Source organism: Carettochelys insculpta, chromosome 4 (genome assembly GCF_033958435.1).
Source record: "Carettochelys insculpta isolate YL-2023 chromosome 4, ASM3395843v1, whole genome shotgun sequence".
NCBI lineage: Eukaryota > Metazoa > Chordata > Testudines > Carettochelyidae > Carettochelys > Carettochelys insculpta.
The window spans coordinates 108,474,198-108,500,605 of NC_134140.1; the positions used below are offsets into that span (position 1 = coordinate 108,474,198).

A 26,408-nucleotide genomic window follows, 5' to 3' on the forward strand; every position below is an offset into this window, starting at 1 on the left:
AAAATCAGTAAACCTCATTTCATGAGGAATAGTGCCTATAATAGGTGCTGTTAAGATAGGGGCATGTGTAGACACGGCCTCTCTTTCAGAAGGAGCATATTAAAGCACTTCAGAACAGGTTCATTAGGTGCTGACATGCATATTCAGTGCCTCGTTAGCATGGTGGCAGCGAATCACACTTTGAAAGTGTTGCTTTTGAAATCCAAACTGGCTGCATTGATGCAGGTGCTTCAAAATAAATCCCACACTTCAGAATTCCCATATTCCCAAAATGAATTCTGGAATAATGCTGCTGTGTAGACATACACTTACTCCCATTGAAGTGAGAAGTAGTTTTGGCAGGGACTTCAATAGGAGGAGGACTGGGCATTAATGCAAGTAAGGGAGGAAAGTAAATGCCCTTTTCCACTGCTGTAGTGGGTGGAATTATCTTTAGAGAACAATACCACATTTTGATCAAAGTGGCGTATGTACTTCTGTGAGAGTGCAGACTTCACTACTTTATGATTGTGGGTCCAGTGCTTTAAACATACAATATATGACAGGTCCAGGATTGTTAAGTCCTATGCTCAATCAAGGCCATTTTGCTAGTTACAATTAGTATTATTAAGACCAATATGTTTGCAGGATGAGGCCCTCAGAGTAGTTTTTCTGCAGTGAAGTATTTGTCAGAACCATTGAGAGAACAACCATTTAAATCAGAGGAAGCTAAGCGTAAACTGAGTCTTAAAACTCAACTGTTTTACAAAAATAAGGTCAGCACTAAGCTGTATTAATACAAATTCAAGTGCAGTAAATTTGTACAAAAAATACATCTACTCTGTTAATGTTAATTTCATAAGAAATTCATCAGGTTGCGTCCACTCTCATGCCCTGGCAAGTTGAAAATCCTCAAGGAAGAAAAAGTCTGAGTAATGAATTTTTAGTTAAAGTATTTCATAATAGAGTAAATTCATTTTATAGTGATCATTTACTGATTTAATCTCTTCTGGTGTCTTGCAGCATGTGAATCAGCAGTACAATTGTTATTTGATGCAGTTATACATTTAGGATGTAAGCCATACCTGGATAGCCAGAGGGCTGCATGTATGTGCCAGTATGAGGACAAGACAGACCTATGAAAGAAGACACTACAAGCTCATGAGCTAGAATGAAGAAACAAGCAATGTGCACGGAGAACCAGTGTTTTGTTACAGAGATGTTTTATTTCATTTTCGTAAAACATAAGCACAAGAATGGTTCAAATCTACACTAAAGTATTTCCTAATTTAAAAGACTGCTTAGCCCTCCTTTTCTCCTACATGCAGATGGAGCTTGAAATTGAAAGTAGTTTCCTCCTTCAACACGTGCCCAGAGGTAAAGCAGGTTTGCTCATAAAATGCTACTGCAAAAACTACTAGTGCCGTTTGCTTTTAAAAATTGGTGGTGGGGAATGAAACCATGTAGATTTTCAAACTTTTTTTTTTAAATTAGGTCAAGTTTTGGGTTTACCAGCCTTTCATGTTTCTTGTATCTCTCAACAGGAAAGGAGGATTTTTTTCTATTGGAAATATTTTGTGTTTTCATGTAATTTTAAATGTCTTGCATATCTGTGCTTTTGGGGGAAGATCATTGATGAACTGACTTTTGTTTCTCTGCTTCAGCTGTTCTCATATACAGTATTTTGAAAACTAGACCAAAACGAGTACATCTTTCTCGCGATTTTACATATCAAAGTCACTTCTGAAACACAAGTCAGATCAAAAACACTTGACATTAAAGCTTGAATTGCATAATTGAACTGTCTAGAACTTAGCAAAATTTTAGGTGATACTTCTGATGTGACAACTTAGTGAAACATTGCTACTATTCTTACAAATTATTTCTTAAATAGATGTTTATATTTTTCAAATCAAATGTTATTTTTATTAATATGTACTACTGAGAGGCATTCTATTTAACACAGGTGTCTTATGTATAATAAGGATGGATCTCCATTGTCCAAAGAGAATGATTTATATTTAACTCTTGTAATGAAGACTTTGTTACTGTATTCACTAATTTTGTGGTTTATCTTCCTTTTATTCTCTTCTTAGGGGTTTTGTACGAATTATAAATAAGAAAAATAATTTAAGTGTTTTGGTATTTCAACTACTTGTACAAGAATCAGAATACTTAAGACCATCTTTTGTACAAATATATTGCACTGTGCAGCTAACAAATACACAATTCCAGAGTTTCCCTCAACTGTGCATTTTTTCCTATGTGACTTTTAATGTGGATCAGCTAAACCTCCTCAGTTTTATGTCCAGTGTGGTTTTATCTTAATTTTCTGTACTAACTTTAGAAAAAGTGCAAATTTCAGCAAGAGACCATGGGTTTTGATTGTTTTTCTCTAAGGCCAGATTTACACTACAAAGCTAAGTCTGATTGCCATAGCCATCTGGAGTGGGTTGGGAACCATACATCCCCACATTTCCAAGCATAGCTATCCCAGCAGAACACAACCTAACGCTCTCTGACTGGTCACTCAATAACAAGTAGGATGTCTTCATGTCACCCTCCTATTTGAAAGTCCATTGATGGCTGATCAGCCCAATTCTGGAGCTGCAGATCTTGTCACAAAAGGGGCAGATGTAAGGGCATGGGCAGTTTTTGACTCTTCTTTGCCTGTCCTTGTCTGCACTGCAGTGGGACCTCTCATATTGCACCACCCCCTCACAGATTACCATTCTCCACTGGGGACGGTCTTAGGCAAGGTTCTTCCAAGTGTCAACACTGATGCTGCGCTTTTTCCATGTGTGCCTTCACCATGTCCTTATATCACTTCTGTTGGCTCCAACACTCCTCTGACCTTCCTCCAACTTGGGAATGCTGATGAATGATAATGGCTTCCGTGCTGGTCATGTTCAACCGTTTCATGACACTAGTATACATACACATATCCTACCAATAGATTTTTAGGATTCCCCTGAAGCAGCATTGATGATATTGTTCAAGTGCCTTCAAATGATGCTTGTATGTTGTCCAGTTTTCACATGCGTACAGTAGCATTGTAACAACCACTGCATAGTATACAAGAAGCTTCGTCTGCAACAAAATGTTTAACTCTAAGACACATGATGTCCCAAACCAGGTATCTGCTCCAAATCTGTATCAAAACTGGCTAGAATATTTTCCACAATCCACAGAAAATAGTCGATTGGGTTGGAATGCTTTGAACCAGGCCCATTTGGCCTTCTGCGATATCACAAAAGGAGCAAGTGGTGTATTAATCTGCTAGATGGAACTGTAGTCCGGAGACAATTGCAATAAGACAAAAAAAAAATTATTTTTTCCCCAGTCGTGCAGCATAAATTTTGTTATGTGCACCAAGGTGTGTGTGGACTGGCACCACTAGTTGAAACACACAGGAACTGTGCTAATCAACTGTACAGCATTTGAGTCTCTTGTGGGTGGCTGCCCAACCACTCAGCTTGCAGGCCACACTGCTGCCCTGTTTACATGGCTATTTTTAGCCATGTTATGTTCCTATACAAGAGTGTAACTGGTAAGTCTCTTGGCAGTCACATGATAACCAGTAGGACAGTCTTCACTTCACCCTCCTATTTGTGAGTCTCTTGATGACTGACTAGGCTGATGCTGGAGCCACAGGTCTTATCACAGATTTGACATATGTTGGTAGCTGTTGGAGAGGGGTGAGGCAGGTTTTGCCAGTCTTCTCTGCCTTTCCTCTTCTGTGCTGTGGCAGGAGGTCTCAAATTGCACCATCACGTCACAGATTACCGCTCTCCACTGGGGACAGTCCTGGGCTAGGTTCTCCCAAGTGTTGACACCAATGCTTTACTTTTTAATGTGGGCCTTTAGCATGTGCTTACATCACTTCCTTTGTCCCCTAGTGCTCCTCTGTACTTCCTTCAACTCAGAAAACAGAACTGCAGCCCCATATGCAGAACGAATGACAAACTAAAAAGAATGTTTTCTTTTACTTATAGGCAGTTTTGGTCAGCTGCCCACTGGCTGCTGACATGTTTCTATTACATATAGTGTCAGGTATCACTCAGACACCAGAACAGAAAACCTGCTGCAGTTGTTTCCTGAAAATAACTGGGCTTCAGTTGCACAGTCTGTCAACATGAGTCTACACTACAGGAAAATTGAAAAGTAAGATAATTCCCTCATGAGCTAACTTTTACTTTCTTGGATTAATTTCATTCCTGATCAAGTGGCTCCTTTGAATGTGAAGTTTTAACTACATCACTTAATTTACGATTGAATTGCCATTAGGATTTAATGGGCAAAAACAAAGTGAGTGGGCTTTTTGTGTTTGGTTGGTTTGTTGTTTTTGGTGTGATATACTAGCTTTGCAATCCCCATAGAGGTGCCACATTTCTTCTGAATATGGCCCTTTTGGTTAACATACTGGACTATTTTAAAATGAAGGAAAGAACTTTAATCTGTTCTTTATTCTTTATGAAAAAGTTTCCTCTATTTCCCTAATATAGTTTACTTTGGAACTGGCAAACATGTTGTGATACAACTGTAGGAAGTAATTATATATATATAGCCTCAACACTTGTGGTAAAGGTACAAGAATAGTCCCACCTGGAGTTTTTCTTTACAAAATGAATAGGTGTGTAGATGAATAATTAGTATGGTATGTAGTATGCTCAACAGATTGGGATACCTACCCTAAGGTGTATGCAATGTAAGTGAAAAACAACTATGTAAGACAGCAATTCAGGTTAAAAAACAAAGCATGGAGAGACGAATGCAGGATAGGAAAGATTCTGGGCAGAGGCAAGCGGCCAGCAGGGACTGGAGGAAGATCCTGATGCTTGTCTGAAAGGAAATACCGTGACAAGTACAGAAGAGAGAAATGAGCAGGGGAAATAGGAAGGAGAATAAAGGGGGAATAACAGAGGAGAGTGAAGGGGCGCAGGAAGCTGGGTGGGAGGATATATAGGGCTTTCACTGTAACCGCAAGAAGCTTGCATTGGCTGCAGTAAGAGACAGAAGTCCAGTCAGTCAAAGGATTCCCAGGGGAGATAACTTGATCAGAACATCAAAGTTCCACAACTGAATGGACAAAACTCCGTAGCTGTGCGCGTTACCACCCGCATGTCCGGGGCCCAGGCAGGGCCGGCGCTTGGAGGCGAGGTCCGGGCCTCAAGGTACTGATTCAATTCACCGTTTAATAGCCCGGGGGCCGAGTCTGAAAGCTCCCACCCGCGGGCTCGTGCTGCTCGGCGCGGGAGTCTGGTCAGCCCGGGGATCCAAAACACAGCCGCTCCCTGGAGGAGGGCAGCGGGCTGGGCTGAACAATCCCACCGGGGGGGCCGGGGCCAGCTCCCGGATCCCCTCCCGGCCGGGCCGGGCGCGGGAAGGGGCGGGGGCGGCCGCTGAAGGAGGGAGGCGGGCTGGGGGCGGGAGGAGGCGTCCCCGGGCGGCCAGGAAGCCGCGGAGGAGGAAGACAGGCCGGGCGAGGCTGCCGAGGGGGGAGCCGCGCTGCGAGCTTCTCGGTGGGACCATGGCGAGCTGCAAGCACCGGCGCAGCGGCAGCAACTCGGGTAGGGCGGGGGCAGAGAGAGACCCGGGGCGCTCCGCGGTGGTGGGTGGGAAGTGAGACGTGGCCAGGGGTGCTGGGGAGGGCGGGGACCGGTGAGCCCGGGGGCTGCAGCACCCCCGAGCTGGAAGTGGGTTCCATTATATCCAGATTCTGGCTCCCTGGTTCCCAGCACCCCCCGCTCTGACCCTTGTCCCAATAGCCCCATGGCTCTTGGGAAGAGACGGCAACAGGCGAGAGCGGAGGGAGCCCGGCCTGTCCTTTCTCTGCGGCTCTCAGCCCAGAGCGTGCTTCCCAGCAACGCAAACGCCGCCTGCCCCGGGTCCCAGGGCGGCCGCAGCCCTGCCGAGCTTGGCAGGCAGCCTCCGGGCGGCAGCCGCGCAGGGCAGGAAGCAGCTGCTCCGGGGAATGCTTATTTGCACTGTGCTTCAAGCGGTGTTTTTACATCCATCGCTGCTCGGCAAGCCCAGAAACGCCGGGGACGCAACGGCCGCGTGGAGGGGTGCCAGGGTCAATCCCTGGCAAACGCCCGCACAAGTTAAGCAGTGGTTGCACTGTTTCTGTTCTGCAGTGGTAGGCAAACCCTCGGTTCGCTAACAACCACCAGCTTTGGGGAGCAGCATTTCAAACAGGCTGTGTAAATGCCTGCTGTCCACTCCCCAGGGCCACTGATCAAAGGAGGGAGAGAGAGAAATTATTCTAGTGCAGGTGGCGGCAGCCAAGATAGGAAGAAGCATTCTTTCCAATTCGGTAAAAAACTCAATAATTCAAGAGCCGCGATGCATGTGCACACAAGACAGTCTTTAATAAATATCAGACCCTGCTTTTTGCAATCCTAGTTGAAGAACAGCCTGCACCCACTGATTGGTACTGATACGTGTTTACTGCAGAACATTCACAACATTTTCACATAGTCTATTTCCTCACCCTTTACATGTGTGTTTGCACAGCTGTCTTCCTGACTTTCACTCCTGAACATTCTCTCTCTAGACATGCTAGGGGGAACTGTCCAGTGTTTCAAGATGGCATATCCTTTGCTATTTAGATATGAGTTGTTAATTTTTGGGCTTTTAGGTGTTCACCATGTATCAAAAATAATCAGGAGGATTTTGTTTTTATTTTTTTTTCCCCTAAACTTTGCAATTATAAGGTCTGGAGTCACAAAGGATTCCTTAAAGAGCCGCCTATGGCTCTGGAACCACAGTTTGCAGACCCCTGTTCTAGTGCAGGCATTGAGGGTTGTAATAATAGCATGGGCAGAAGTTGAGTCTCAAACTAATGTTTTCTTAAAATAAGTGAAAGCAGGTTTGCAAGGTGTGATACCAGTAATTACCTACAAAGGTAATTTAACAGTCTATTTTTTCTGAAAAGCAGTGTCATTTTTAAAAATTACAGCACCTTCTATTGTACTGTTTACATAAAAACATCTCAACATACACTTGATAAAATTCAGTTAAAAAGGAATAAGCAGACCTTCCCCCAGAACTGTGTGTGTAGCAGACTGCTTAAAAGTTTGTTCCCCTCTCCTGCCAGCAGACACTCAAACTTCAAGGTCTCGTGTACAGGGAAAATATATATATTTTAAACCAGTTATGCCATTGTAGTTATAGCTGTATAAACCTTTGGACACATTTCAGTGTAGGAGTGCCTTTTCCAATATGGCTTAACCAGTTTCCCAAGCAATATAAGCTAAACTGAAAGAGGCTGCTCTTATGCCAGAGTGAGACTTTGTCTACAATGCCATTTAATTTAAATATTGTACGTATTTTAGAAGCACTGCCTCCAAAGTGTGGGTGGAGTAGGATGTGGTTGCCTAGTCCTAGGTGCACCGTGTGGCATACTCCTAGCGTAGGTCAAAGGGCACCACTGGCACTTGCAGCTGACTCAGAATGAGATTAGAGAGAGTCAGGCTAGTGCATTGAAATTTGTACTCATGCTATCTGATATTTAGCTCTCCACCCACACAACCTGCTTATTGCTATTGCAGTAGAAGATATGCATAGTTGTGAACTCTAGTAACTCCTGGCTATGGGTTTTAGAGGTACGTGGCTATGAGTTCTAGTAACCAAGCCCTGTCATATCTCTATAAAAATTTGTACACACTGACTCATGCCTGTGCCTGTAGGAAAGATGGAAAAGGCATTTCTGATGCTAGACAAGGTTATCCATTGTAACTAAGTCAGTCTGCTTCAGATAAACACAGCTTTTGAAACAACCTTTCAGAATTCAACTCACACCTTTGAGCGATCACCACCCCCGTGTTAAGAATCATTAACTATACCCTCTCAGATTGTTCCCTTCTAGCCAGTCATCTATTTTTCTTCGCTAACTGAAACTAGTTTCATTCGCTTCATGTTGCTTCTTAGCTCTTTCCTTGCAAGGAGCTCCACACAGGAACAAGGTTGCATCTTTGCTAAGCTCCTTGCAGGATCCCAGCCATAGTGTGCAGAGCTCCTGAAATACATTCTATTTTCAAACAACTTTTTGGCTATTCACATATTTTAACTACTGATATTCTGCATTGTAGCATTATGTTGAAGTTCCCTTCAGTGAATGAGTGGAAGGGAGTGAAGTGTGTCAGAGGTAGAAAGTAGAAAAATGAGAAGCAGATGCAGAATGAGGGGAAGTGCCTCTTCCATTCCTCACCCCCAAAAACTTCTCCCCCCTGCTGTTGGTTACCATTAGCTTCTCCAAACCCCACAGTCATTCCCACAGCCCTCAGTATCTTGATTCTGTGAGTTGCAAGAGGACAGACTCTTTTAACACCCTACCCACTGCTATAGAACACGCATAGCAGGAAAGGTTACCATTTCTCCCTGACAAGAAATACCATGAATGGAGCTTTACAAAACTTTGCAGCAGTATTTGGCCTTTTTTGGTGCACTGGAATGGGCAATAGGAGGCTACAAGTTTAGTTCTAGCTCTTCCCCTGACCATGTACTTGGTCCTCAAAAGAGAATTAATGTTTTTATAGTTGGTTTCTTGGCATCTGATTTGCATAGGAGCTAATTATTCATTGGTCCAGTGGTTAGAGTACTAACCCGTGACTTGAGGGAACTGGGTTTAATTCCCTTTTCTGCCACAGACCTTAGGCAAGTCACAAAACTTTGACTTAACAACCTAACATTTAGACACTACTGATCTTCTCCAAACTCTTGTGTAGTTGGTGTCTTAAGTTTCCAGTGACAGGCATGTGCAAAATTGCTTGAGTCTTGATGCCTCCCCAGCTCATTTCTTAAGCTCCAGTAAGATTCTCAAAATTGTCATTCCCCTGCCTATCTTCCTAGTGGGGACTAATCCAGTTGATGTCCTCAGAGCACACAAACTGGTTCAGGGACTGCACAAAAATACTTCAAGCACCAGCTTGTCATTCTGTTCAGTAGACCCATGGTTAAGGCACTTTCCTGAGATGTGGGAGGTTCAGGTTCAAGTTCTGTTTGATGTGGAGCAGATGAATAGGAGGGCCTGGATACAAGATATCTGCTCCACATCAAACAGAGGCAGGATGTGAACTTAGTTTCCACATCCCAAGTGAGTTTCTTGCTTGCAGGGTTTGGGGACTTCCTCCCTCAAGCTTGCCTTTGGAGTGGTTACATTTTAAATATTTTTTGGAGCCAGGATTTGAACCTGATTCTCACGCTTCCCAGGTGGTACCCTAAAGCACTAGGTTGTAGAGCATAGGTAGACAAATATTGGCCCACAGATTGGATCCAGTCCCTCACAGTTAGTGCCTGACAAGCTCCCTTTCTCTACATTTACGTACGCCTTGACAGGGTTCAGGCAATTGCAGCTCTCATTGGCCGCAAATCATTGTTCATAGCTAACGAGAGTGGCAGGAAGAGATGTGCCACTCTGTGTTGCTTTCCACCACTCCCACTGGTCACAAACAGCAATCCATGGCCAAAGAGAGCGGCAATCACCAGATACCTGCGGAGGCCCAGGTACTTGTAGCGGCAGCAGCCCACCAGGGACTAACCCTGGCAGGCTGTTGCTTTTTTATTGCTTACCCCTGCTGTAGAGTCACAGTTTCTCTGGTCTGATGATAGAGGAGGCCTGAGTTTAAGACCCTGCTTTAAATTCCTGCTCTGCTTGATTTGAGAACAGAATCTTTCTGCACTGCAGGTGAGTGCCCTACCCACTGGAACATGGGGTAGGCAGAGCCAAATACTCCCCACCAATGCTTGTCCCTAGTTAAGGGCCCTGCACGAAAGATAGCTAAAAAGCATGCTCTCAGAGCATCTTCTGGTTTGATGCTTTTTGGCAAGATAGCTTTAGAATGTTACCAGGTCTTAGGAGTGACTATGGCATCAAGTAACTGAGTAGCACCAGCATTTAGGTGCTTTTATTCACTGCTGTTAACTGAAACTGGCTAGGGGACTTTGCCTGTATGGTTAAGCAGCAGCTGAACAGGGTGCTTGTGAATGTCATTGGAACTTAAATATTGGCCTGTGCTACTTAACTGCCTTTTAGGTTCCTAAATCCTTTTGTAAATCTTTGAAATGGGGATTATAACCTTTCCCTACCTCACAGAGGTGTCGTGAAAAGAGAGACACTGAGGAGTATGAGGTGCTCACATAAGGAGGTAAGAAACACCTATCCCCTGCATCACTACTAACTAACTCAGATAGTGAGTACTGAAGCTGTGGACCAAGGGCATCTTAGGCACTGGAAAGGAATAAGCAAGGAGTCAGGTAATCCTGAGTTCTAGAACTCTACTACTGAATTACTTGGTCCATTTGCAAAAGAGGGGGTAAGTACTAGTACCACCAAACTCTTAGGGAGTGTGGTGGTTAATTGGTGAATAGTATTCTGAAAATTAGGCCTTTCCAGTCTCAAGTCAAGTACCCAAACGTAGATGCTTTTGGAAATTTTGGCCACACTCTCTCTTTGCCATTGTGAAAGAGGGGACAGCATCACCCTCCTACCTCACTGGGTTGAAGTAGTGCTCTTAAAATAAATAAATATTTGTAAGTTACTAAATACTTATATATGGCAATGAGTGTCTTAGAAAGGTCAGTGAAGAATCTAATGGTTAAAGTATTTTGAGTATTGTGAAATCATGTCAGCCCAGGACACTTGTTGAATACCGAGGGTTAAAAATAAACAAACAGTTGCCCATTCTGTGAGTACCATCCCTCTTGAGAATGGAAGCAAACACAATATATACACTACAAAATATCATTTATACAGAGATGCAACTTAAGTTTTCACAGCCAGTATTAGTTTTGGCATTGCCTAACTTTTGTGTGCTTTACAGCCTCAAAGGTTTTTTTTTTTTTTTTTTTTTTTTTTACTAATTATAGATGTGCATTTCCCAGTTCCCAAAAAGCAATCCAACAATCTAAGCCTCAGTAACTATGCTATTACTGTGTGACTGTAATCATTCATATATTTTCAGTGCCCAAGGATCCTGTTGGTTAACTCTAATGGGGAGTACAGTATGCAGATTGGCATATCAGAACTTTGAAAGGAGTAGCATCACTTCATTTAGCCTACGTTTTAGACTTTAAAAAAAAAAAAAAAAACCCCCAACAACAAGAACAGCCCCACCAAACTTCTAATTTGGGATTTTCAAAAGGAGCCAAAAGAAATCTAGATTCCCAGAGCCTGTTGAATTGCAGTGGACGTTTGGTATCCCTCTAACTCCCTGCTATTCCTTAGGGGAGAAAAAGAAAATCTTAGCTTTACAAGATTTATAACTGAAGAACATTAGTTAAAAATGTGGAAACTTTAAAGAACAAAAATAAACAAACAAACAAAAAAGCCTTACAAACAACCCAGATGAACAGTTCCTAGCAGAATCCAAATATTGTAACATTTAAGTATATGAAACAAAGTAAAAAACTGACTAAACAAATGAAAGTAAGAGCAAGCAAGAAGTGCTTTTTAGTTTTCTTTAATCTGGTATCTAGTAAATAAAGGATATCTTATCTCAGTCAGATAAGACTTACCAAGGCTTACTTCAGTATAGTTCACCAAGAGACAATTCCTTTTGCTCAGCTGTTCTCTCTTAAAGCTTATGTGTCTCAATCCCCCTGCTTGATTCTGTTCCACTTTAGTGATATGATGAGGAATTCATTAATTCCCTGTAGCTTGCATTACCCTGAATATCGCTTCAGTAAGCACATGTAATCATTGCTCTTCCTAAATAGGAAGGCTAGCTTTCCTTGTCAATACTGATAGGGCCAAAACCCCTGATCACAGATACCTTAAGTATGTATTTGCATACTTATGTGTGTTGTTTTTTTTGGGAGAGATGGACAGTTAAACAGAAGCTTAACAAGGAATTTCTGAGCTAATGAAAAACAGTTTGTGAGAGAGACAGTAACATTTTCAAGGACTGAGTTTATTTTGCCTGAAGTGACATTTTGTCAGCCTTACTTCCAGGTTTGCAGGCAAAAATTATTGCGAGCCTCGTACACACGTGCTCTCTGCAATAGATTTTTTTTTAGGATTGTGAACTAAATCATCACTGCTAGGGTCAGTTGTGTCTATGCTAATACTTTTCAGCACTTCTCCCATCATCAGTCTAGCTTCCTTGTTACAATTTCTGTGGTAGCAGCTGTGGACTTGCTAGAGTAGGCAGGCTACAGGTGTTTTCTACACGATTCCATTTAACCTTGACAGACAACAGGAGCGTAAAAATACTGCCAGCTCATCTACATTAGCATTTCCATCTTTGCTGTCACCAGTGGAGCTGTACGTGTGGTAGATCAACAGTAGACATATCAACATAGATAAGACTTTAGTGACCTGATTTCAGCTATAGGGGGCTGATGGGGCAGGAGAGCGCAAAACATTTTCACAAAAGTTCACAAATATGGTCCCTGATGGCTCAGTGCTGTGACTCCATTAATTTGATTTATTATGGAAAGTAATTATGGAAAGGTCTGAGTTGTGCATATAAAATGTGTTTTTTTTTGTTTTGTTTTTGTTTTTTGCTGGTACAGTTATGTCTTGACAGTGCCATTGGTGTGTTGTTTTCAATTGCAGGGCAAATCCAAGTGGACAGTGGGCCAGCTTTAGAGACCAAAGGTACAGTAAAATGTAATAATTACATAAAACGGTTAGGTTAAAAAGAGTATTGTGGGTTGGCGCACTGTTGGTAATATGGATTGTGAGATATCTTAGGATTTATGGAGACACTAACATATAGGTGGAAAAAGGATTGGAACAGGATAGAGTTGACAGCTTTGTGGAACAGTAGGTCCAGCTCTTTATTCCTTGTGCATTCAATACTGTCATTAATTTCACTGGGAGCTCTGGGTATACTAACACCCCAGATGTAGGTATTCTATGCATTTTACCAAAAGAAAGGGTGTGAGTTGTTCACACATTTTTAAAGTTTTCTGCTAGTTCAATGTCCTTATACTTAAACCACCACTAAAGTGTTGAGTGATACAGCTAACTTCCAAAAATGCTTATTTCAGGCTGATTGCAATTGTCTTTAAAAGAAATGCCACAATGTGCTAGAAATTAAATAGCATACGCAGAAGCATGCACGGTTGCATGAAGTGACAAATACAGTGTGTTAAAATAACTAGACAACTTATTTTTATATGCAGTGTCTGTGGCTACAGACATACAATTTATGAAGGTGCAGTTTTAAAAATCTGGTCTTTTTGGAGTCACGTGTTTAAGAATGGCCTCCAAAAGTAAACTCATGAGATTGTGCCCCCATTCGTAAGTTTTAACACAAATCAAGTGATTTCATGCCTAATTATCCTGCCTGTACATGAACTGTCTTGTTTCTGTTCAAGTGTTCTTTGCAAATGGTCACACGTGCTCTACATCTGAGTCATTAAGAAAGAAGTCCTGGAATGGATTTCCAAAGTGATCACTGATACATGATAGTAACAGAACACTGCAAAACAAGTGCTGGAATGGCATTCTGGGGTCACCAACTGGTTGGTTCTGTGGACTCCCCCAGTCTATCATGATCTCCAGTGGTGCACTGGGGCTGTCACTAAGATGGGCTTGGTCCCTGCTGCTTGGCCCCATGTCGCTCCTGGAAGCGGCCAGCACAGCTGGGCTCTTGACATTCTGGTCCTGCCTGGAAGCACTGCCCCTGCAGCATCCATTGTCCGGGAATGGGGAACTGTGGCCAGTGGAAGCTGAGGGGGTGATGCCAGCAGATAGAGGCAGCACGTGGGGCTATCAGTTGGGAGCTGCCTGCAGTGAGTGCCACCTGGTGGGAGGCTGATCCCCCAAACCTCTCCTGTACCTCCAGCTCCAGCTCTGAGCCCCTCCCAGAGCCAGAACCTCAAACCTTCTTCTGAACTCCAAGGTCCTGCCCCAGCCCTACCCCACCCTCCCAGAGTGAGCACATCATAACCCCTTTTGCATCCCAAGCCCCTGCCCCAGTCTGAGCCCTTTCCCAGAGCTAGCCCCCGAAGCACTCACCTTTACCCCAACATTCTGTCCCAGCCTCAAGTCCCTCCCTGGTCCCAAACTCCCTTGCAGAGCTTGCACCCTTACTCACTCCTGCACCCCCATCCCCTGCCCTAAACTCAGGATGGAGCCCCCTTGCACATTGTGAGCCCCTGAGCCACAGCCATATCCTACTCCTGAACCCCAGCCCATGCTGGTGAAAGTGATTGAAGGTGGGGGAGAGTGAGCGATGGAGAGAAGGGGGATGGAGTGAGCAGGGTGGAGCCTTAGGGAAGGAGCAGGGTAGATCCTGGATTGTCCTTAAATTCAGGAAGTGATCTTGGGTGTAGAAAGGTTGGAGACCAGTGATCACAGATATCAAGTGTTCTTTTAATAACTGGTTTAGTAATTTTAAAGGCTCTTTGCTTTCTTTTTATTATAGGTGGAGACCAAAACATCACAGAAATAGATGCCCTTGGGAGAAGGTAAAGATGTTTGTTTTAATCAGAATGACTAAGGATGGTGATGGAAAGTGAAATTCAAAACATTTATAGCTAGGGGTTTTTATATCTTCGGTAAGAGTCCAAGCAGAGCACCCAGAAAAGCCCCCTAATGACACAGAACATGTGAATCAAAAACCTATATATCATTGCAGTAGTAGTGTAAATGATTATTTTATTATGGTTCCATTCAGGGGCCCCAGGAATCGGAGTTCTTTTATGCTGGACAAATGCATACAGTAGGAAGTAGGGACTGTGTAGTCATTGCGCGTCCCGCAACTTCGAAATAGTGGTGTCCGCCATGGCGGCCATCAGCTGAGGGGTTGAGAGACGCTCTCTCTCCAGCCCCTGCGGGGCTCTATGGTCACCGTGGGCAGCAGCCCTTAGCCCAGGGCTTCTGGCTGCTGCTGCTGCAGCTGGGGATCCATGCTGCAGGCACAGGGTCTGCAACCAGTTGTCGGCTCTGTGGATCTTGTGTTGTTTAGTGCAAGTGTGTCTGGGAGGGGCCCTTTAAGGGAGCGGCTTGCTGTTGAGTCCGCCCTGTGACCCTGTCTGCAGCTGTGCCTGGCACCCTTATTTCGATGTGTGCTACTGTGGCGTGTAGAGATTCCCTCGCAGCGCCTATTTCGATGTGGTGCCGCGCAACGTCGAAGTTGAACATCGACGTTGCCAGCCCTGGAGGACGTGTAGACGTTATTCATCGAAATAGCCTATTTTGATATTGCTACATCGAAATAAGCTACTTCGATGTAGGCTTCACGTGTAGACGTAGCCATGGCTACCTCTCTGATAGCTTTTTAGTATGCCTCTCTAGTTAGATGGAGGATCATTGTTTCATTCTGTAAGGTAATGTCTTTCTTCATTAGATTCTAATAAGGTGCGTGCACCAAATATTTATGGCTTACAGTCATTAAAGAAAAACAAACAGTTCCCCTCTGCCTGTGAGTTACTGTGAAAATGTATCTTTTAGACATTTAGACTGTTGCTGCTCAAGTGATCAGGAGATTATAGCTGGTTATCTTCTGCTATCTTTTTTGCCCCTTCCTGATTTTTGAGTGCTGAGCATGGTGATGCTAAGAGCAGAAATGCTGAATATTGCAGATTTGTCTCTTGGTCACTGGTATTAAGGACATTTTGATTTCATCTTGCTTGCATTTTTTGGGTTTAAGAGAACTTGTCTCAGATGAGCATGGATGAAAGTCCCATCTGTCCCATCACCATAAGAGCCTAACATTGCAATGTAGCCTTGAGAAAGGGGGTGGCTTATTTTGGATTTGACACAAATAAATCATGTCAAACCAACTTGACAACTTTCTTTGACAGCGTAACAAGCCTTATGGGTAGGGGGAAGTGTTAGAAGTGGCATAGCTTTACTTTAGTAAAGCTTTTGATACTGTGTGGCATGACCTTCTCATAAACTAACCAGGGAAATGCAACCTATGTGGAGCTACAATAAGAGGGTTGCAAAACTGGCTGGAAAACCATTCCTGGGGAGTAGTTGTCTATTGTTCACAGTCCCGCTGGAAGGGCATAACGAGTGGGGTGCTGCAGGGACCAGTTCTGGCTCTGGTTCTATTCAGTATTTTCATCAATGATTTATATAATGGCCTAGTGACTACGTTTGTAAAGTGTGTGGACAGTGCCAGGATGGAAGGGGTTGCAAGTGCTTTGGAGGGATAGGATTAAAATACAAAATCATCTGGAGTGACTGGAGAAATGGTCTGAAGTAAATAAATAAAATAAGGACAAATGTAAAGTACTCCATTTGAGAAGGAACAGTCTATTGCACAAATACAAAATGGGAAGTGATTGCTTATGAAGGAGTGTTCCAGAAAGAAATCTGAGGGTCACAGTGGACCACAAGTATGAGTCAACAGCGTTACACTGTTGCGCGCGCGCACAAAAAAATCACTTTGGGATATATTTGTAGGAGTGTTGTAAATAAGACACAAGGGCTACGTCTACACGTGCACCCAACTTCGAAATAGCTTATTTCGATGTTGCGACATCGAAATAGGCTATTTCGATGAATAACGTCTACACGTCCTCCAGGGCTGGCAACGTCGATGTTCAACTTCGACGTTGCTCAGCCCAACATCGAAATAGGCACAGCGAGGGAACGTCTACACGGCAAAGTAGCACACATCGAAATAAGGGAGCCAGGCACAGCTGCAGACAGGGTCACGGGGCGGACTCAACAGCAAGTCGCTCCCTTAAAGGGCCCCTCCCAGACACACTTTCATTAAACAGTGCAAGATACACAGAGCCAACAACTAGTTGCAGACCCTGTATATGCAGCATGGACCCCCAGCTGCAGCAGCAGCAGCCAGAAGCCCTGGGCTAAGGGCTGCTGCCCACGGTGACCACAGAGCCCCGCAAGGGCTGGAGAGAGAGTATCTCTCAACCCCCCAGCTGATGGCCGCCATGGAGGACCCCGCTATTTCGATGTTGCGGGACGCGGATCGTCTACACGTCCCTACTTCGATGTTGAACGTCGAAGTAGGGCGCTATTCCCATCCGCTCATGGGGTTAGCGACTTCGACGTCTCGCCGCCTAACGTCGATTTCAACTTCGAAATAGCGCCCAACACGTGTAGACGTGACGGGCGCTATTTCGAAGTTACTGCCGCTACTTCGAAGTAGCGTGCACGTGTAGACGCAGCTAAGAAGTAATTCTTCCCTCTGCTCTGTGCTGATTAGGTCCCAGCAGGATTTGTATCTAGCTTTGGACCCTACACTTCAGGAAAAATATGTACAAATTGGAGACAGTCCATAAATGAGCAAGCAAAATGATTAAAGGTCTGGAAAACATGAGCTATGAGGCAAGATTGGAAAAAAATTGGGTTTGTTTAGTCAAGAAAAGACTGAGAGGGGACATGATAACCATTTTCAAGTACGTAAAAGGTGGTTACAAAGAGGATGGGATGCATCTGATGAAGCGGGTCTTTGCTCACGAAAGCTTATGCTCCAAAATATCTTTTAGTCTGTAAGGTGCCACAAGACTTCTTGTTGTTCTGTTAGCAAAGGAGGCTTAGTTTTCACATTGGGAAAAAACTTCCTGTCAGGTTGTTAAACACCAGAATAAAGTGCAAAGGGAGGTTGTGGATTTCTCATCACTGGATACTTTTAAGAGCAGGTTAGACAAATACTTATCAGGAATGGTTTTTAGATGATACTTTTGCTCTGAGTGCAGGGGACTGGGCTAGATGACCTTGCGAGGTCCCTTGCACCCCTATAATTCTGTTAAAATTATGTCAATATATATGTTGCCATGTCCATGTTGCAAGTGACTTAGTAAACTGTAACTTGAAACAAATTCCAACTAATGCAAGCTTATATTACTGAAAGGTGTCTGCTCCCTAACTTTGAAAATAAGTCTGGCTAAAACTGTGAAACATAGAGAATCCATACTGGGTCCAAAGTCCACTTTATTGCACTGGCAGTCTTCTGTCCTGGCACTCAATGGGTAATCCAAGCAAACAATGAAAGTTACAGAAACAGCTTTTTAAACTCAGAATTTACTGGCCTTTATCTACTGCTGCCAGTTCTTGAATGAGATTTTTGAATCACTCATTTAACGTGCTCCAGATTCTCAAATGTGACTAGGAATCAGGTACCCAATATGTCTTGAAAATATTAGCCTCTGAACTTATATAGGTGAACGAATAACTATTTGTTAATTGAAAGACACTTTCACTCTTTGTAACAGCCGAGCATTTGATCCAGATGCACAATACAAAATGAACCACAGGCGAAGAGGGCTTGCTTTAATCTTCAATCATGAGCGGTTTTACTGGCACTTAACCCTGCCAGACAGACGTGGAACACACGCAGACAGGGACAATCTGAAACGCAGGTAAGAGGATATTTGGTTGCTTTACAGATGGATACTTTTTTAGATAAGTTAAATAAAAATACGCAATTGGAAGTGATTTGTTTGTCATGCAAGTTACATAAGCAGCTCTCCAATAACTCAGTTTCATTGCAATATGTGTTGAAAGATTTCTGCACAGTACAAAAAGACTTAAGTGCCACCTTCTGCTCCTTTAGAAATAATAGGCTGAACTCCCATTGATTTCAATGGCAGCAGAATCAAACCCTGTGAAAATAGATTGCTGAAGTACAGCGTGCAGAAGATTAAAGGGGTTGTCTTAATTTTTAAAGGCTTTTTAGCTGTGTGTAATTAAACAAGCTGTATTCTGGTGTCTCAGGGTCATGGGGCTGAGAAGCAGGATACAGCTATACTACAGCTATCTGTTGACAGAACTTACTGTTGGAAGATTATCTTCCGACAAAACTTCTGTCAACAGATTGCCACATATGAAAGCAGATCGCTCTGTTAATCCACTCTGTTAGCAGAGAGTGGCCAAACTGCCTGGCTGCTCTCTCAACAGAACTACCAACTGGAAGCACAGCAGGCAGAGCTGCCCGGTGTCCTGGAAGCCCTGTCTATTGGCAGAGGGCCACCCGGAACATCCACATTGGCTTTCTGTCGACAGATTCTGTCGAGAGAGGAGTTCTGCCTCCTGGGGGACCAGCAAAACACTTCTGTCAATGTCCTGTGAACGCATTTGTAATGTGGACACTCCACGAGTATTCCACTTCTGTCAATAGAACTTTCTAATGTAGATGTAGCCATAGAATGCAAATATTTCAGACATTAGTTGTAGAGAAAAGGTAAACTTGATTGTAATGTCACAAACTAGTAGGAAGGTCAGGCGTGCAGGAGGTATGGCACCTGAAATTATTTTTAACCTTTTGTAATTGACTAGATATCAAGTTGATATTGCCCATTTAATATTTGGCAACATTAGTTTATCTGATGTCCCTAAGGCATTCAAGCCAAGTGGTGTCTGGAGGCAAGTGAGATAGAAGTTCTATACAGGTGATTCTTTTAATTGTGCAGCTTATAGTAAAAGAGAAGTTGACTTTTTGCTGATTCATATCACATTGTCCATTTCTACACATGGTAATGAGCAGCCCGGAAGATGCTGATGAGGCTTGGATGTAAATTTCCTGTGCCTCATTAGCACAGGGCCAAGTGATTTGGAGTTGGGAAGAAGCTCTTCCAGACTCCAAAATACACATGTAGACGCGCAGACCGTGGGGATCTCCTAGAAGGAAACCCTCCTTCCAGAAGCCCCCTCTTCCTCAAAATTTTGGTGAATAAGTGCCTGAAAATGAAATTGCATTTTGGGATAATTGAATGTCCTACTTTATGTTGCATCTTGGTTGGTTGGGTTTCAGACAGTTCCCTCCGGAAGTATGTTGTTTTTTGTGTTTCTGTTGCCCTTTAAGATTATTTCCTATTTCATGAGAATACCTTCACTTTATAATTTGTCTTTTTTCTGTGCCTCTGTACGGGACTTCTGGCTGTCTGGTTTGGATGCTATTATGGAGCAACAAAATTGATGTTGCTTTTAGCTTAACCTAAAAAGATGTTTATGAAAGTGTGTGTGTTTAATGGTAGTTTGACTGAGCTTGGATTTGAAGTCAGATCTTTTGATGACCCTAAAGCAGAAGATGTGTTGCGGACCATTTATGAAGGTAGGAACCATGTAGTGAGTATGTCTGCTTACAGAAGCTGTTCTAGATAAGACTGTACCCCTCCATCATCAGTAGAAGGGATTTTAACAGTTAACCAGAGGGGGCTGGAGCAACCCTAGTGCGGGCTGTGGGTGAGGACTCTCCAGCCTGGCCAAAGCAGGTCTCCGCCCCCACCCCCACCCTTCCACATTGCCACACCAGCCCAGCCAGGTTGCACCACTCCCTTGCCCTGCCCCTCCTGTTTAATTGATCAGACTTATCCTGCACCCCCAGAGCCTTTGTATCTTAACTCTTTGTCCCACCCTAAGCCACTCAGCTTCAGCCCCCCCCACCCAGACAGAGTCCTTATGCTCCTGCACCCTAACCTGGGCCCAAGTCTGGGCCTCTCCCACACTCGGAGCCCCTTGGCTCCACAGCACCACATGAATTTTGTTATGTGCACTAATATGAAGGCTACATGTCACACATGACCTCCACATTGGTGCATATAACACCATTCCTTCAACCTAGGGATGGGACAGATTGTAATTCCCAAGAGGCATTGGTGACCAAGAAAAACAGTGTTTAATAAGCATCTCTCTAACTTCTAGTAGACTGGCTCCTCAGCCTGTATGAGCAGTGTAGCTCCTGACTTCAGCAGAGCTATGCTGATTTACAGCTGCAGAGAATCTGGCTCAACATATTTGGAAAAAGACTGCTTTGATATTAAATGGCTGAATGTGGTCTTGAGTAGACTAATTGTGTAAACTTGCATAATCTTCTAAACATCTCTTCTAGTGTCAGTGGACAACCACAGTGATGCTGACTGCTTTGTGTGTGTGTTCTTGAGCCATGGTGAAGATAATCACGTTTATGCCTATGATGCTAAAATACAAATCCAGAGAGTGACAAACATGTTCAGAGGAGATAAATGCCCGAGTCTAGTAGGCAAGCCTAAAATATTTATAATTCAGGTAAGATGTCTGTTTTTGAATGTATGTACTTTTTTCCCCCATGGAACAGAGGCCAGTTATTCTGGGATAACTTCTTCCCATGTGGAAAAAATGATAGGTATAACACTTCCAAGGGCACCTTGCTATTATCTCCCCTTAATGTGAGATGTCTTGTCTGTGGATTAGCTTCTTGTCTACATCAGTTTTTGGCAACACAAGCACTGCCTCTCAGGCCTCCACAGACATTACTGTTTCCCCATAGGTCAATGATAGGCATGTACCAATTCCATAGTCTTTGAGCATCTCCCGCAGCCCATTCCACTCAACGCACTCAGATTAATACAGTGGTTCACCAAAGAGAGAAACTTCTCCAGACAGGAAGCCAGAGACACTTGTTTCAAGATCTGCTGCCTTTAGCTACAAAACCTAAAAACATACTTGTAATTTTATATATATATAACATCTTGTACTGCTTGACATCTCCTGTGACACTGGCTTTCATCAGAGACTTTATATTACACCTTAAAGTGAGCACATAGGATGCCTTTATCTGTATGCCATATCTACTTTCTGTAATCCCCTTGGGTTATATTTATATAACCAGGGTTAGAAAACCTTAGCTAATGTGCTAAAGCTTTTGAGAATCAGTTAAACTGGATTTTTTTCATATGCATAACAAGAAACAATCTTGTACTGAAGCTGCCAGTGCATCACAATGGTAAAATTATACCGATACATGAAAGCCAGCTCAAATCAAGTATGAGAGGGGTAGCCATGTTAGTGTGTATCCACAAAAACAACAACAAGCCCTGCAGCACCTTATAGACTAACTGATCATTTGGAGCATAAGCTTTTGTGGGCAAAGAGCCACTTTGTCAGATGCACGTCAAATCAAGATGCTGTAGGACGGTTTGCCAACAATTACCCGGTGGCAGAGGTGCCTTCACCACCAGTGTTTGGGGGCGGGGAAAGTAGGTGGTCTCAGCTCAGTTCTTTAGGTGGCCACAGCTACATGCCAGACTTAGAAAAGCTGAAGACCGAAAAAGCAAATTCCGTGAACTATGTCCTTGCCCCATCAGCTGGTTCCTTCCCAGTCCAAGTTGAGGTCCCTTGATGCAATGCTTTGAGAGTGTTTACTATACAACCTGTGGCTTACCTTTTTGTGTAAACCCTGTGCCCCTCATATTTGGAGGTTGATTAGTCCTGCAGTATGATGGCCTCTCCTGGCCTTTTAGCAAAGGAGTTCTTGCTCCAGCAAGGTCTCAAACTGGCTGCATAACTCAAGATCAGTGACAGTGGCCAGGGCCTCCATTTACAGCAATCCTGGGCAGACCTGGCTACCACTTAAATCTGCTATCCCCGGATGAGCAACTTTATCGCACCTCTCCTCTAGGGGTAAAACTTCCTTCAGACACAGAGTTCCTGCAGAATTAAACCTGCTGTTAATTCAGCATCTTATACTAAAAGTAAATCCACTTTGGATTGTACAGAAGTCAGAGCGGCTAGCTGGGGATACGTTCAATACCTCAACTGGAAGTAGACACTAACCTAAAATCACTTCCATCTTTGCTGTAAATTAATTTACAATGCAAACTAAGACAGTAGTATAAGTTAATGTTTAACCCCTTGAAATACTGGAGGCTGCAGTGAGTCCCCTAGTCTGTTGTGCTTCACTGACAATACCAGGGTCATGCAACTGCTTCTGTCATCATTGTATCACCACACTCTTTACAAGCAACTGCTTATACACACACCACCATCACGATTCTCCAGAAGTGCAGAATAGGTCAGGATAGTGTCCCACTATGCTCTGATGTTTCTGAGTTGATGCCCTTCACTCTGAATCAGCTTGCTCTACTAGTGAAAGCCTTGGGGATGTACAAGTGGGACAGAACATAGTTTTTTCTTTGACACATTAATGAAGACCCTCTAAACAAACAGGAATGCTTCTACTTCTAGCAGTTTGTTCTGTGATTGCTAGCTGTACTTGGCAGATAAGAGGAGTCAACAGCTCATTCTCCTGTTAGGCATGTCGAGGAGATAAACATGATGACCCAGTCATTGCTCACGATGCAGTGGACAGTGTTACAGACAAGTCCAATGTCAATGAAACTGAAGTGGATGCTGCAACTGTATATACGTTACCTGCTGGTGCAGATTTTCTAATGTGCTACTCGGTTGCAGAAGGTACGTTGTTATTTTGCATTTATATTTCTAGCATCTAACTCCTGAACGAGTTTCACAGCTGGATTGTTACTGTTTTACTAAATACAGTAAGTTTGCAGCATTTCTTCTTTGCACAGTCAAAACAAAAGTTCAGGTTTCTTAAACTCCCCACTCTGCAGATCTGCATTAGTGGTTTCTCCCCCAAATGGTGTAAGGTTTGAGAATAAATGAACATATGCCGTCTAACTTGCAATCTTTAAATCATTTTGCACCTCAAGTCATCCTGATCCCATCCCTATCACTGAGTTACCTGTCAGGAGGAAAGAGTCTTCTGTGCCTCTCTTCAGTGTGGTGATTTGGATGTGATTTCTTAAACCTCCTCACACAGCTGGGTGCCCTGCCCAACCCATCTCTTACTCCTAAGGACTCTGCTATAATTCAATAGTGGGCATATTTACAGAACTGTTTGTCCTACTGAATCAATACTGCACTCCACTTAACATTACCTGACATTGGAAAGGTATACAAAATCATTTTTGCAAAACATGGCTAAGTCAAAGGGCAAAATTTATCACTGACTTGCAACTCCAGTGACAGAAATGGAGTTGCACTCATAGGTTTTGAGGAGAGATGAAGAAAACAGGGACTTTTCAACTTGGAAAAGAGACAATAAGGGTAGATAGGGTAATGGTCAATAAAATCATTAATAGTATAGAGAAACAGTATTACTGATCTATACAACCACCATGGGGGCTCCCCTGAAGACATTAAGAGGCAGCCGGTTTAAAAGAAAGAAAAGGAAATACTTCTTCACACAGCGCAGTCAACCTGTGGAACTTGTTGCCAGGGGATGGTATGAAGACCAAAACTATAGCTTGGTTTTTTTTTTACAAAAAAAGAAAAAAAAATTAAGTTCATGGAGGATAGGTCCATCAATGATTATTAGCCAAAGATGATCAGTGATGCAGCCTGCACTCTGGGTGTCCTAGGCTTCTCCCATCCTTGTCAGAAGCTGGGAGTGGATGACGGCATGCATCATTTAATAACCCCGTTCGGGTCATTGCCTGTGAAGCACCTGGCAGTGGGCACCATTGGTCTGATTCAGTGTCGATGTTCATGTTAATCCCATCTTAAGTTTGAGTATGCAAATTTGCCAAAGTACCTTTTTCGTCTCTGACATCTGAATACCCAAGATAGCACAAGCAGTGCACAGACATGTCTAAAATTTATCTGCAGTCCACAACAAATGTGGTATTGAGTGTTATTAATTGTCACTTGTAGTCTTCATTTAAAATTAAATGCAGTACTGTGCTCTTATTTCCCTGTAGGTTACTATTCTCATCGTGAAACTCTGAATGGCTCCTGGTATATTCAAGACTTGTGTGAGATGATAAGGAAGTATGGTTCTTCCTTGGAATTCACAGAACTTCTCACGCTGGTTAACAGAAAAGTCTCTCTTCGTGAAGTGGATGTGTGCAAAGACATTAATGCACTGGGAAAAAAGCAGGTTCCTTGTTTTGCCTCAATGTTGACTAAAAAATTACATTTCCATCAAAAATCAAAGTAGATATGCCCATCTGTGAGAATATCTTATTCAGCTTCACTGCAAAAAAACCTGAAACTATCTCTCTCACTTACACGCAGTCTAGATCACCAAGTGAAGGGATTTTTCTCTTTTTTTCAGTAGTTTATAACGTGATTTTTAATGTACCTACAGAACTACAGATTCAAATAATATGTTTTCCTCTACAGGTAGAAATTCTGGGATCAAATTTCAGAAGCCATAATTTAAATACTTTTTTATTTTTAAAAAACTTTTATATTAGAAATTATTGCTTTGTTATAATAAATCAGTGTTGCAGCAACAGCAGTCTCAGGGAATTTTGGGGGAAATAAATGTAACATTGATATCTGTGTAATAAAAATTGCCAGTGCTAAGATCCCGTGGTAATAGGATCCTAATAGAGAAATAATAATTCTCCTCATAGAGTAAGCACTTTTTAACCAGTTTTAAAAAATCTTTGGACTTACACTTGAATGGTACTTTGCCTACTTTCTAAATGTGTTCTACCATTTTGTAACTTTTTCACAATTTTTCTAAAATTGCATTAGATCATAAAAGCTTTATTTTTCCCTTGCACTGATGTTAACTTATGGGGAATACAACTAAGGTATGTTTGTAATGAATGTTTCTGTATCTTAAGAAATATTTAATACCTACATCACATTAAAATGTGCAGTGTGTGTTTCAGTAGGCTCCCAGCCTGTGTGGTATTTTTTTCAGGGGAGAAACTGAACATCTGAGCAATAGTGCTGTGGTTAGGCTCTTCCTTACTAGATCAATACCTTCACTTTACTTTAAAGTGCTGATGTAGTTAGAAAAGTGACAGTATGTGCTCCATTTATTCTCTGTCTAATTTACACTAACTACATTCAGCTCACAATCTAGAGAACCACCATCAATCAAAACCCCCCCAATCCACTATTCTTTTTGTCTTTTACTTCATCAGAATAGTAAACTCAGGTTGTCAAATATTTTACTGGACAGATTTAGTCTGCATTATTTTAAATACCCTCTTAGGAACTTGGAAGTCTTCACTGCAGGGTCAGATGTTTTCCCATAATCTTTGAATAGGGAAAAATAACATCTTTAAGTAAAATGTGCATTTAAAGTTAGAGTGCTCTGAATTCTGCATGCCCAATTAAATTACTGTAATAGCACCCTGAGTTTATATTAGTGCTACTTCAGAGAGCTATGTACGCATATTCTTCTGCCCCCAAACATGAACATATGTCATGCTGTAAAAATTAATACACAATACATTATGAATTAAGAAAATTGCAGAGAATTGGTGTCAAATTGTTTGAAGCACTGTATTATATAACCATTTGAGAGTTGATGTACAGTATATACTCATCTAAGATTGACTAGTTTTGTCACTGTTTTATACACTGAGTATAAAATCATGCACAGCTTGATTAGGACAAATGATCAACATATGTAACAAAGTTAGTAGTCTAAAATGAAACTGAGAACTTCTCCCCTGAATTTGATATTAGATGACAATTATGCTGTATGTTGGTGCTAAATGGGTATCTTTCTAAAAACTTATTCTGGTCATATAACTTAGGCTGTGGTTTTAGTGCTCTGATATTATCAGTTAAGACAACACAACTGCCAGAAGTTAGAAGTTTTCTTAATCCGAGGTCAGGAATTCCCTTAACTTTGGGTTTTAAGCAACCCACTTATTGTCTATATAGTTTACTTCCCACATCTGCAAAATGTGAACAAAACTTCTCCACTGTCATAAGTGGTGAGAGGTTCTGGATGGAAGGTGCTGCAGAAATA

General features: G+C 42.6%; 1 protein-coding gene across 4 annotated transcripts in view; it reads left to right on the top strand.

The window, feature by feature from the left end:
* The window catches only part of LOC142012726 (caspase-6-like), a 36,813-nt gene extending 11,492 nt beyond the window's left edge, over positions 1 to 25,321 (top strand). The window contains exons 1-8 of one of the 4 annotated variants that reach the window (XM_074993453.1): positions 5,060 to 5,153; positions 12,539 to 12,580; positions 14,358 to 14,400; positions 18,124 to 18,270; positions 19,885 to 19,961; positions 20,739 to 20,914; positions 22,921 to 23,080; positions 24,388 to 25,320. In XM_074993453.1, coding sequence (XP_074849554.1) covers positions 18,155 to 18,270; positions 19,885 to 19,961; positions 20,739 to 20,914; positions 22,921 to 23,080; positions 24,388 to 24,626 — 768 coding nt within the window. In that variant the 5' untranslated portion in view covers positions 5,060 to 5,153; positions 12,539 to 12,580; positions 14,358 to 14,400; positions 18,124 to 18,154 and the 3' untranslated portion in view covers positions 24,627 to 25,320. Of the gene's footprint in view, positions 1 to 1,002; positions 2,246 to 5,059; positions 5,154 to 5,431; positions 5,550 to 12,538; positions 12,581 to 14,357; positions 14,401 to 18,123; positions 18,271 to 19,884; positions 19,962 to 20,738; positions 20,915 to 22,920; positions 23,081 to 24,387 lie in introns of those variants that run through there. The other 3 variants (XM_074993452.1, XM_074993455.1, XM_074993454.1) reach the window with 3 other exon arrangements.
* Positions 25,322 to 26,408: the final 1,087 nt, after the last annotated feature.